Here is a 13,196-nt window from a genome sequence, read left to right as displayed (position 1 = left end):
TTTTGTCTAACTTGGGTTTTTATCACCATAAGAGTTAAGAGTCCTAATGGTAGATTTAGCAATTTTCAAACTAAATTTCAAGTCACAGAATTTATTCTAATGATAGTGAAAACCTTTGTGTCAGGATATTACTGACATCACATCACAAAATTAATGATTATCTAATCATTTCCCATAAGTATCTTTTGGCACTGGAGTTTTTTTTTTTTTTAAGATTCCATTTATTTATTTGACAGAGAGACACAGTGAGAGAGGGAACACAAGCAGGGGGAGTGGGAGAGGGAGAAGCTTCCTGCCAAGCAGGGAGCCTGATGTGGGGCTCCATCCCAGGACCCCGGGATCATGACCTGAGCCAAAGGCAGACGCTTAATTGACTTGAGCCACCCAGGCGCCTTGGCACTGGAGATTTAAAAACACATAGTCGCCATAGATTTTACATTTAGAAGACACATTATTTTGAAGCAGCAGGTTTTGTTATTTGGATGTAATCACTTAACACCATCCCCTTACTTATCTTTTAGTTTACAGCATTGCAATAATAGCCTAGAAATGAATCTGAATGACAGACAGGAAATCATGGGTACAAAGAATGTTTCAAATGTAGGAGTAATCTTAATATTACAAAAAGCCTAGAATGGAAGACATTTCTTTGAAAGAAAATTAACTTTTTGGGGAAGAGAGACTGATAAAAAATAAAAATGACATACTGAAGGGAAAATTCCTCAATGAAATTTTATCTGAATGTAGTGGTAAGTGAATTAGTAGTTAAGGGTGAAGTGGCAGTTTGAGAAGTGGTTTGAAGATGGAAAATTTGGGGAGAAGTTTAGTAGAGGCCTGATGTTAGAAGAGTACGATTTAGCTTTAATTTCAAGAATAGCCTAGAAAAAGTTAAAGATGAAATTAAGGCATAAGTTCAAAAGCTATATTGCTTAGAAAATTTATAATTTGGGCTTTGAAAGTGGTAGTGAAATAAACCCTGCAAGGCTGTTGGTCCAGTTATGAGAACCAGAGCTACATATGAAAGATGACGAGTAGGAAGTTACGGAAACTCATACAAAGTGTTCCCTCATTCGTTTCTATAAGATGAGCTTTTTGAGATCTTTTTACATTTAGTGGGTAGAAAGACAGGGTGCATTTAGGACTTAGCAAGGTGAAGTGAAGCAAAGCAGTTAACTACGAGCAGGTACGTTGCCAGAACCAAACACGTGTTAGAACAAGACCAGAACTAGAACCGGGTGGGAATCCTCATCGTCCAGAAATGAAAAGCAGAAGTCTGAAAGATGGGGCAGCAGAGGAGCAGCACTGAAAGGGTATCCTGGGCCTCTGTCTGGGGGAAAAGCAGAGAGGTGGTGTGCTCCCTGACTTGGATGCTTAATCAGCTGGCTCACTGCCAGAAGTCTGGGTCTGAGGCAGTCATGAACAGGGGCCATGTAGATCACACAAAAGATTTCTCTGCTGTGAGAAAAGCAACATTGGTCTCATGTGGGGAAACCACAGGAAGTGCGACTGGAACACACAGGTGCACCTAACGGCTGCACCTGCTGCTGTCTGCACCAGCCAGCTGTAGCCACGTGGGAAGCCGAGCCTAGCTGGCCATTCGGGAGAAATCTGAATTTTCAGGTAAAGCATCCTGACTTTTCGATCACCAGTGATTTAAATTACACTCTGCACTGAGGAAGACATGATTACAGACTGAATTGTGCCCATGAATTGCTTTCTCTGTCTTATAAGCACAGGAACTTAATCCGGTGTTCTGTAAAATATACCTATTAAATAAGATGAGTTGAGTCCCAATCATTCACCAAAATCGATCGTGGAATTTACTCTGTCCTCTTATAGTGGTGGGGACCGCTCAGAGCAGGCAGGGTAAAATTAAGACGGAATGTTTCAGTACTGACCCTGTGCACATTCGTGTGTTTTCTGTGCAATGGAGGCCCTCACACAGCATGTTCAACCAGCAGCACAGGCTACCCAGGAGCAAGGGTGCTCTGCCATGGAGGCCGAGGTGTAATGATCCAGGAGCTGAGCATGAAGAGGGCTAGGGATCAAGGCATGATGGCCTTGTAGACACAAGTAAGGAATCTGGAGGTGGGCCTCCTGAAAGGTGTTCAGCAGATCTGTTTTTCAAGATCCCTAAGGTTACTGTGTGGAGAAGAGATTGTAAGAAAGGGAAGAGCTGAAGAGACCAGTCAGGAAGCTACTGCAGAAGTCTGCGATGGAGATGAGGCAGTGGCTCAGACCAGAAATGGAAAGAAGTGGGTGTATTCGGGGTGCGTAAGAAGAGACCACAGGCCTTGGTAATTGAACAGTGGTGCAGGGTGGGGGTAAGAGGAATCAAGGATTACACTTAGGTTTCAGGCTTAAGCAGCTGGGCGGACAGTACGGTTTACTGAGACTGGGGAAATAACAGGTTTGAGAGGGGAAAAAAAAACCAAGATTTCTGTTTGGAGGCGTGACTGGCTGGTGTTCAGTCAGTGGAATGTGCAACTCTTGATCTTGGGACTGTGAGTTTGAGCCCCACGTTGGGTGTAGAGATTACTTAAAAATAAAATCTTAGGGGCGCCTGGGTGGCTCAGTTGGTTAAGCGACTGCCTTCGGCTCAGGTCATGATCCTGGAGTCCCGGGATCGAGTCCCACATCGGGCTTCCTGCTCAGCAGGGAGTCGGCTTCTCCCTCTGACCCTCTTCCCTCTCGTGCTCTCTATCTCTCATTCTCTCTCTCTCTCTCTCAAATAAATAAATAAATAATTTAAAAAAAATAAAATCTTAAAAAAATATTTTTTCTATTTGGAGATGACTATCACACATCCAGGTGGAGGTATCTGGTAGGTAGTGGCATGAGCCTAGAGCTCAGAGGTTAAGTGTGACTGGAGATAAAATTTTGGAGTCACTAGTCTCAACCCACATGAGATCCATGAAGGCACGGATTTTTTTTTTTACAAGTACATTCAAAAACTTTTAAATTGAAGTATTACATAAAGCCCCCTATCGTCAATGTACAGCTCAATGAATTTTAACAAACTGCACATCCTGTTAGCAATACCAAGATTAAGAATCAGGATACTACCCCTCAACCCAGAAGCTCACTCCTGCTCCCCTCCAATCACAAAAGCCCACTCTCCCTTGAAAGGACAATCACTAGCCTGGTTTCTAGCAGTGAGATTCATTTTGCCAAGCTTTGCCTATTGTAGAATGGAATCATACAGTACATATTATTTTGCATCTGGTTTCTTTCATACAACCTTGTTAGTAACATTTATCCACATTGTCCATTCATGTCCATTGTGTGGATATACTTTTTATTTGTCCATTCTACTATTGATGGAAACTTGAGTAGTTTCTGTTTATCTATTATTGCAAATACTGCAATTATAAATATGCAAATTCTAGTACATGTCTTTTGATAGGGATATGTGTTTCTATTGGATATATATCTAGGAGTAGAATTTCTTAGTTATGAATATACATTACAGTCAACAAAAATTTTCCCAAGTAATTGACCCAATAGATACGTCCAGCATACGAGAGTGCCAGTCGCTTCACATCCTTGGAACACAATTGATTTTGTTTTGTTCCATCCAGTGCCTGGAACAGTCCCTTACTTATATAAGTAGTAGGTGCAGCAAGTGTGCAATAAATATCTGTTGAAAGAATGAATCTAAACTTAGATGGCATTTAAAGCTGTGAGCCTGATGAGGATCATCTGGGAAGGAATACAGTTAGGTAAGTAGTCTGATGAACAGACTTTGGGTGACTCCTACATTTAGAGGACAGGCGGGAAAGGAACAAGCAAAGGAGGAGGAAAATGGGAGAGCATGGAGTTCTTCAAACCAAGAGTATATTTCAAGGAGGGGCAGTCAACTGTTTTGAATACAGCCAAGAGATCATAAGATGAGGGCAGAGGTAAAGGAGTTAGATTTTTGGTCATTTCAAACCTGAAGGACATAGACATTAAATCATTGAAATGGAGACCTCAAATGGGCAACTGGATATACTAGTTTGGAATTCAGAACCTGATATATAAGTCTTGTATTTGTGAGTGTAAAAATATTTGTGAAGGAGAGAATATAAATGGAGAAGAGACAAAAATCCCAGCCTTGAGGCATTTCCACTTACAAGTGGAACAGAGGCAAACACTTGCAAAATAGATTATATAGTGTCAAATGTCTGATGAGGTAGCAGAGAAATCTGTAAAGTGTCTTGTCACTGAGGTAATGCCAACATCAACTGTGTTAAATGTTGATAAAAGTTTCAACAAAATGAGAACAGAAGAACAATCACTGGATTTAACAACTACAAATTAATAACTACCTTAGTCAATAAATATTATTCTATAACGTTACTTTTGAGTGCATAAAATCCCACTGTATGGCTATAGCAAAATCTGCTCACCCAGTCCCACTGTTGAACTCCTGGATTCTTCCCAAACCTTTAGAATCATGGGAAATGTTGCTTTGAGCACGCTCTTAGAATTGCTGGATGAAAAGAGTACATACCTTCTAAAGGCTTTTATACAGCTACCAAACAACTCTCTTAGAAAGGCTTTACTACCACCCCAAGGAAATACAGTAATTGTAAAAACAGCCTGTGCCATTTTTTTAAAAGATTTTATTTATTTATTTGACAGGGAGAGACACAGCGAAAGAGGGAACACAAGCAGGGGGAGTGGGAGAGGGAGAAGCAGGCTTCCCGCCGAGCAGGGAGCCCGATGCGGGGCTCGATTCCAAGACCCTGGGATCATGACCTGAGCTGAAGGCAGACGCCCAACGACTGAGCCACCCAGGCGTCCCCAGCCTTTGCCATTTTGATAGGTTATGTGTGAGATTTTACATTTGCATTTTTACTATTAAAGTCCTGGGCATGCGACTCTTGATCTCGGGGTCCTGAGTTTCAGCCCTAGAGTGTAGAGATTACTAAATAAAAAAAATAAATAATAAACTAAAAATAAAAAGTCCTGTATGCCTACTGATCATTTGTTATTTATGAATAACCTGCCCATAGCTCTTGCCCCACATGTGAGTTGTTATAGGGCAAACTCGATGGTGAAATGTCTAGAAAATTGAAATGTCCGTTTGGTAAAGTAAAAAGTGTACATAAGTTTAAACTTGAATTACAGCTTGTGAATACGATAACGTACATAAATGCTGGAAATTATAATTATTGTGGCCGTTATTCTGCAGAACTAATTGCACCATGGCACAGGGATCTAAAAAGGCAGCATGTGCCGTAGTGGGTTGATTTGAAGGAACTAAGAGGCTATCTGTGGCGCTTCCACCAGCCGGCTCCCATTCCTGCCCCTCCTCGCGGCGGTTGGCGGTGTCACTATGGCAACGACCACGCGCTGCCCCAGGCTCAATTCTCTGGCGGTTACCGAACTGGGCCGCCCCACTCTCCGCAGACCAGCGACTCCACGGCGCGTCCCACCCACCTGGGTCTCGGGTCCATCTCCTCCCGCCCGAGGGCTAGGAGCGGCGGGGCAGCATGGCCAAGGCGGCAGCCTCTTCGCCGCTGGAGGACTTGGACCTGAGCGGAGAGGAGGTCCAGCGGCTCACCTCAGCCTTCCAGGACCCAGAGTTCCGGCGAATGTTCACCGAGTACGCCGAGGAGCTCACGGACCCGGAGAACCGGCGGCGCTACGAGGCGGAGATCACCGCGCTGGAGCGTGAGCGCGGAGTGGACGTGCGGTTCGTGCACCCGCAGCCGGGTCACGTACTGCGCACTAGCCTCGACGGGGCGCGGCGCTGCTTCGTGAACGTGTGCAGCAACGCGCTGGTGGGCGCGCCCAGCAGCCGACCCGGCCCCAGGGGCGCGGCGGCCGGCAGCCAGTGGTCCCTGCCCTACAGCCTGGCTCCCGGCCGCGAGTACGCGGGGGGCCGAGGCACCCGCTACACAGTCTACGACGTGGTCTTCCACCCAGACGCGCTCGCGCTGGCCCGGCGCCACGAGCGCTTCCGCCAGATGTTGGACGCCACGGCACTGGAGGCCATCGAGAAGCAGTTCGGCGTGAAGCTGGACCGCAGGAATGCCAAGACCCTGAAGATCAAGTACAAGGGGACTCAGGAGGCTGCCGTGCTGCGCACGCCCCTTCCCGGGGGCGTCCCGGCCCGGCCCGAGGGGGAGCCGGAGAGCCCTCTCCCCGATTTCCCCTACCCCTACCAGTGCCCTGCGGCGGCCGGAAACTCACTGGTCCCCCCACCCCAGGCGCCCTCCCCTCCGGAGGCGGTCCTGCAGCTCGCCCCCACCGAGCCTCGCTACAGCGTGGTGCAGCGCCACCACGTGGACCTCCAGGATTACCGCTGCTCCCGGGACTCGGCCCCCAGCCCGGTGCCCCGGGAGCTGGTGGTCACCATCGAGCTGCCGTTGTTGCGCTCGGCCGAGCAGGCGGCGCTGGAGGTGACGGGAAAGCGGCTGTGCCTCGACTCAAGGAAACCCGACTACCGGCTGCGGCTCTCGCTCCCGTACGCAGTGGACGACAGCCGCGGCAAGGCGCAGTTCAACAAGGCCCGGCGACAGCTGGTGGTCACCCTTCCCGTGGCGCTTCCCCCCGCGCGCCAGGAACCCGCCGTGGCGCCGGAAGAGTCCGTCTGCATGTCCGGAACTGACGGCGCGGCCTGCGCTTCCGCTCGCAAGGGGGAGATGGGCCCGGTAGGGGGTTGTGCCGGTAACGGTGGCCCGGATCCCAGGCCACCCGGGGCTGCGGACGCCGGGATCACCACCCCAGCCGCCGCTGTGGAGGAGCTCGTCTCCGAGCCGGAGGAGCAGGACTTGGACGAGCAAGCGGTGTGGACAACGGGCATCGAGGAGGAGCCGCCTACCGTAGCAGGGAACTCACCTGGGGACGGTGGAGGAGGCTCCCCGGGTACTTCATCGGGGGACCTTGACAGGGTTTCTTTTGCAGGAAGAGAGAGTGCGCGTGGAGATTTCGGAGTTGAGACGCGAGTGATCGGGGAAGGCGCGGGCCGGGAGCCCTCCGATCGAGCCATGGGTGGTCCCGGGACCGGCAGCAAGGAACCTTTGTGTCCTCCTTTGCATTGTAATCAGGATGAAGAATCCCTGACTCTGCTAATTCAAGTGCCTCGGATCCAACCGCAAAGTCTTCAAGGGGATGTGAGCCCCTTCCGGTACAAATTAGGCTTCTCCACCCAAGACTCAGTTTATTATTCCTTTTTTTTGCAATTTGCTCCGGAGAATAAATTGAGTACCAAAGAACCTGTGGCTAGTATTTCTTCAAACAATGCAGTGATAGAACTGGCTAAATCGCCAGAGTGCTATGGACATTGGAGAGAGTGGTATTATGGTTTAAACAAGGATTCTTTGGAGGTAACAGTTCTTTCTAGACTCATATTTGAAATATTCCATCCCACTTTTAAAAAATTGCTCTTATAATTGACCCTTGAACAACACAGGTTGGATCTGCCTGGATTCACTTATAAGCAGATCTTTTTTGATAAATACAGTATAATACTATAAATGTATTTTCTCTAATGATTTTCTTAAAAACATTTTTTCTCTAGTTTACATTATAAGAATATAGTATATAATACAACATACAAAATATTAGTTAATGGGCTGTTTATGTTATAGGTAAGGCTTCCAGTCAACAGTAGGCTACTAGTAGTTAAGCTTTGGAGGAGTCAAAAGTTGGAGGTTGATTTTTCAACGGGGGGGGGGGCAGTGTCCCCTAACCCCCTGCTGTTGAAAGATCAACTATATAAATATTTGTTAGAGTGCACATCAAGATCAGCTAAGACCTCTTGTGGGCAGGTACTCTAGAACTTGGGGCTGAGCATTACCTAGTTTACTTAGGACATAATTTTCATGAATAGTGTGTTCGATTGTAGTTGCTACTATACTTTTTAGGTTATTGAGGTTCTTGAATTTCAGATTCAGTACTCCAGTATAATTGACAATTTTTTTAAAAGATTTTATTATTTATTTTTTATTTATTGACTTAAGTAGGTGAGGGGCAGAAGGAGAGAGAGAGAGAGAGAGAGAAGCAGACTCCCCCGCTGAGCGGGAGCATACACTGGGCTCATCCCAGGACCAGAGACCATGACATGAGCGAAATCAAGAGTGGGTTCCTCAACCAGCTGAGCCACTCAACACGTCCGCCCCTATTGATAATTTTTTTTTAAAAATTTTGTAAAATTTTAAGTTCTAAGGAAATTTTTAAACTCATAAATTAACAATTGGTGGTTTTCACTGAGGTATGGATGAGTTTTACATGTAATATTTTTTTTTAGCTTTTAACAAATTCAAGGCTTAAATTCCCAGAAATAAAACTAGTTGCACAGATTATATATTGAAAATTAAGTTTTTAGCCTTGGGTTTTAACTTGCCAGAAATTTTCATTTCTTCCCTGTGATTTTCCTAGATATTTGCTAATAAGTTATATTTTAAGAGGGTATCTTTTGTGAGCAGTGGTTAATTTGAAACTCTCCCAAAATGGTAAAATAAATAGCCAGGGTGAGGTAAGATACTTTGTGAGAATATAATATGAAATTGACTGTTTATATCATCAGGAGGGGGAAATTTAGGAAAGGGGAGTCGTTTTCCTGTAATTGTTTTATTTATTTATTTTTAAAGTTTATTTACGTAAAGGCTACCCCTCCACCCAGTCCTGGGGCTCGAACTCACTACCGGAGATAAAGAGTTGCATGCTCCTCCAACTGAGCATTACAGGTGCCCCTGTAATTGTTTTAATAAATATAAAAATAACAACTGGGAAGAAAGTTTTATGGATAAACGGTTGAGAGAATACTAAAGACTATTATTTTAATCTGATTTTCTAGAAGGCTAACATTATTTTAGCAAAGAAACTAGACCAAAATGGGATTAGGGCAACTGTGTTTTATATCTCTGATGCTTGAAATAGATTTGTAATTACTTCGTTAATCATCACATTTGCTAAAGCTGATGGAACCATAATATTCAGTTATTTTTCTTTACATTTCACTGGACTAGGGTCTAAGTATTAAAGTAAAATTTTTTAAAATCACAAGAGTAATGTGTGGGTAGACATATAATATATAATGATTATATGCATCATATGAAAATAATTAGACTGATTTGTGACTGTCAAGGTCAGAATTGTTACTTTACACATAAACAAGTACAAAATAGATTTATAAAAGCCTAAATATTCACTGGAAATTTTCCTAGAGCTTTAGGACCACTAAATTCAGTATCTTTCAGAGTAAAATCAGTCATTAGAATAAGGTGAGTTTATGCAAATACTTTGTTTTAATCATAACCATTTCCATTATAAATATTGTTTTTCCTTGGGTTAACTAAAGACTAAAAGTATTTGGTGTATTTTTGTGCAATTTTTGTGCAAATCTTTTCCAGGGGTAGGAAACTTACAAATGCTTTTAATTGGGGGATGTTTCTATAATACAGTTATTCTGGAACTTTAAAAAAATAGCAAGGAAACTACTCCAAATATAAGATTTTTCTGTACCCAACGTTCATGGTAGGTGTTCATAAGTTTAAATACTATTTAATATAAGGGAACTTTAAACTTGTCTCTTTCTGATTTTGCCCTCCTATTTGGACCAAATAATGAACTGTTTATTTGGAGATTTGTTTTTATGAAAGTACTTTTATTTTGGGCAACATTAAACTGATTTTATGCATTTTAAATGTGGTTATCCCTTCAGCCCCCTAACTATATACCTGTATTCACTTGACATGCATATGCACAAGTTGCTTTGTGTTTCGATTCTGGTGAAAGTGATTTATGCACTTCCTAATTATAGTTTGGAAATCTTTCCATGTCAGCCTCTTGAAATCTACCTCATTTTTTTTTTAAAGATTTTATTTATTTATTCATGAGAGACAGAGAGAGGGAGGCAGAGGCAAAGGGAGAAGCAGGCTCCCTGATGCAGGACTCGATCCCAGGACACCAGGATCATGACCTGAGCCAAAGGCAGACGCTTAACAACTGAGCCACCCAGGCGTCCCGAAATCTTACCTCATTCTTATAAATAGCTATATGATACTGTCACAATGGATTATCTCAATGTGCAAAACCAGAATATACTTCTCTTAAATATTATGTTTGGTTCTTACCTGGCCAAGAACTAAAAGGCAAACTGGTCACACAAAATTTAAATAAATCCTGTCATATATATTTCTTAGCTGTCTCATTAGGAAGTATTCTAAAATTACATTTTATAGCAGTGACTGCATTTATAGCCCTGGAGGTGATATTATTCTTATAAAATATTAAGAGAAAAAAGGAAAGGAAAATACCATTTGTAAGTAAGATTATCTCAGACTGTTAACAGATTTAGAGAAGGAGCTAAGACTTTTTTCTTTTAGGATCTTTTCTGATATATGTATATACTGTTGCTAGTCTTACTGCTCTGTACAACACTGTTTTCTTCTGCCAAGACAGCATAGGAGTAACATTAAACATTTTAAAAGTGTAATCCTGAAGTGTGTAAGAACTTGTATGAGTTTTTAGATCAACTTTGTCAAAAATGACCTATAAGGCAGAATATTTTTTCTCTTATTTTAGGAAAGGCTGTTTGTCAATGAAGAAAATGTTGATGAGGTGCTTGAAGAGGTCCTGAGCCCTCCATTTAATCAGACAATGTCCTTAACCCCACCATTAATTGAAGTTCTTCAGGTTACTGATAGTAAGATTCAAATTCATACAAAGGTAAGGATTTGGTGGCCTTTGTAGTGATTTAGGACAAGGTTAAAACCTGACAGATAACTTAATTTTTGATTTCTTGATGTCATAACTTTAAATTAAATGTACGTAATGGCTGGGAAGACTTAAGAGGAGTAAAGACTTTTTTTGCATGTATTTTACTATGTGCCAAACACTTTGTGGTTCATTTTCACATATATCTCATTTAATCCCAAAGTAACAGTCCAATGAGGAAGAGGGAAACTAACACTGGGGAAGTTTGAGTACGAGTTCAGGGACAAACAAGTCTTTTTGACTCTCAAACCATGGGACAGAGCTGTCATTCAGTTTGTTTATTCTTTCTAGTTGAACCTTAAGTCTGGTTATTTTTAATCTTCAATATTGGACACAAATAATTTAGTAACTAGCACAATTAATTTATATATGAATTGGGGAGGAGAGTGGTTCTGAAGAATCACAGAAATTCAAGAAAATTTAAGAAATTAAAGACTGCCCGGGCGCCTGGGTGGCTCAGATGGTCAAGCGTCTGCCTTCGGCTCAGGTCATGATCCCAGAGTCCTGGGATGGAGTCCCGCATCGGGCTCCTTGCTCCTTGGGAGCCTGCTTCTCTGTCTGCCTCTCTCTCTTTCTCTCTCTCTCTCGAATAAAAAAAAAAAAGAAAAGAAATTAAAGACTGCCCTTATAAGAATGACTACTGGGGCGCCTGGGTGGCTCAGTTGCTAAGTGTCTGCCTTCCTTCGGCTCGGATCATGATCCCAGGGTCCTGGGATTGAGCCCTGCATCGGGCTCCCTGCTTTGCAGGAAGCCTGCTTCTCCCTCTGCCTGTACCTACCCCTGCTTGTGCTCCCTCTCTGGCTGGGTCTCTCTGTCAAATAAAAATAAAATCTTTTAAAAAAAAAGAATGACTACTAAAGGGTTTTGTAGGCCAGGATTAATTTATTCTGAAGGAGATAAGGGGTCATTGAAAGGAATTAATCCAGAATTAATGCCAGCTTTGCACTGTCTGCACTGTTAAAAAATAACTGGCAGTGGGCACCTGGGTGGCTCAGTCGTTAAGCATCTGCCTTCGGCTCAGGTCATGGTCCCAGGGTCCTGGGATCGAGCCCCGCATTGGTCTCCCTACTCGGCGGGAAGCCTGCTTCTCCCTCTCCCACTCCCCTGCTTGTGTTCCTGCTCTCTCTGTGTCTCTCTCTGTCAAATAAATAAATAGAATCTTAAAAAAAATAAAAAAATAAAAAATAACTGGCAGCATTTGGAAGATGACTTTGAGGGGGAGAGCCCAGAAGCCTATTTGCAGATCTGTAAGCATTATATCTATATATAAAAAAAGAAAAATAAAAAAAGCCCTATATCCATAGAGTACAATTTAATTTTCTATTTTTTTCAAAGATTCTCAATTTGTTGTTTCTCTTGACATAGTTGCAAGAATGTAGTAACTCTGAACAGCTTCATGAAAAGGAAGAAAAAGGCACTGAAGGAAGTCATCTCCCTGAAAAAGAAAATACAGAACATCCTACCACCTCAACAACTGATTCTGATTCGTCTATAGCAGTTAAAGTACTAGAAACAGACAGTTGTGGTTCAGTTGTATGCTTGCAACAAGAGTCTCTTGATGTTTCTCACATGCTGTTTGGAAAGTCTCAGCAACCTGAGTCAAAAATGGAACCTGAATTTATAAAAGAAAAAAGTCCTGTTTACTCAAATGAGGAAAAAGATGACTTAAAAGAACCAATGATAACAGAAGAGAAAGAATTAGATGGAGATGACCTATCTTCATTACTAAACAAAACTACAGTTCACAATTTACCTGGTCTTAACAACATAAAAGAAACCAATATGCAGGACGGTAGCGTGCAGTTTATTAAAGATCATGTGACTCAATGCGCATTCAGTTTTCATAATTCTTTGCTGTATGACTTGGACTAATTCTATGTAATTTTAGAGTTTAAAAGTTTTTTGGACTTAAAATAGATTATCTTTCTGTTAACTACTATCTTAAAGTATTCAAAAAGTATAAAATTAAAATTTGCAATTTTGATTCTAATGGGGAAATTAGAGAGAATTTATTTTTTTGCCCATGTAGAGTTTATACAAAGTTTTCTTAATCATGGAGATTTTTGTGATTCATCTGATAGATGTATATTTTTTCTAATGGGCAAACATTTAGTTTTAATACAACCTGTATATATTTGCTTGTTTGTTTTTGGCTTCTTTTGTTTACCATTACTTTAATAAAGTTTCAAAGTAAATATTCACTAAGTTGTGTCTGTTACAAAAAGTAATTTTCAAGAATGCAATTAACTAGAAATTAATCAGTATGTGTGTGTGGGTAGGCGTAGAATCTCCAAACTATGCCTTTATGTTTCACCAAATAGGATGTATTTATGCTTGAAATAGAGATTCTTAGAACTTTACTAACCAGTATTAACTATCCAATTACAATACAAATACACTGAATGAAATTTAGTATTTTTGCTTCACCTCTGTGTGTCACACACACACACACACACACTATATATATATATATATATATATAT

The 13,196-nt window shown here is 42.2% G+C and overlaps 1 protein-coding gene across 2 annotated transcripts; it reads left to right on the top strand.

The window, feature by feature from the left end:
- The first annotated feature begins 5,164 nt into the window (after nt 1-5,164).
- On the top strand, nt 5,165-13,108 carry DNAAF2 (dynein axonemal assembly factor 2). 2 transcript variants are annotated; one of them, XM_025870108.2, is made up of 3 exons: nt 5,165-7,319; nt 10,522-10,665; nt 12,079-13,108. In XM_025870108.2, exons 1-3 carry the CDS (start codon nt 5,481-5,483, stop codon nt 12,583-12,585), a joined length of 2,490 nt encoding a protein of 829 aa, XP_025725893.2. In that variant the 5' UTR covers nt 5,165-5,480; the 3' UTR covers nt 12,586-13,108. The 2 variants fall into 2 exon arrangements, with proteins under 2 accessions (XP_025725893.2, XP_073751267.1); XM_073895166.1 differs by having other exon boundaries at nt 6,741-6,858; nt 12,079-13,105.
- The last annotated feature ends 88 nt before the right edge of the window (nt 13,109-13,196 follow it).

This window comes from Callorhinus ursinus, unplaced genomic scaffold (assembly GCF_003265705.2).
Source record: "Callorhinus ursinus isolate GAN/ISIS: 27379988/994484 unplaced genomic scaffold, GSC_fseal_2.0 scaffold8, whole genome shotgun sequence".
NCBI classification, from domain to species: Eukaryota; Metazoa; Chordata; class Mammalia; order Carnivora; family Otariidae; genus Callorhinus; species Callorhinus ursinus.
This window is presented reverse-complemented; position numbering and strand designations above follow the sequence as displayed.

What these genes read in the sequence shown, in the direction of transcription:
- DNAAF2 (XM_025870108.2), top strand. Translation starts at nt 5,481, where the DNA reads ATGGCCAAGGCGGCAGCCTCTTCGCCGCTGGAGGACTTGGACCTGAGC. An exon ending in TAAACAAGGATTCTTTGGAG is followed by an intron (nt 7,320 to 10,521) that starts GTAACAGTTCTT and finishes CTCTTATTTTAG; the next exon opens with GAAAGGCTGTTTGTCAATGA. An exon ending in AGATTCAAATTCATACAAAG is followed by an intron (nt 10,666 to 12,078) that starts GTAAGGATTTGG and finishes CTCTTGACATAG; the next exon opens with TTGCAAGAATGTAGTAACTC.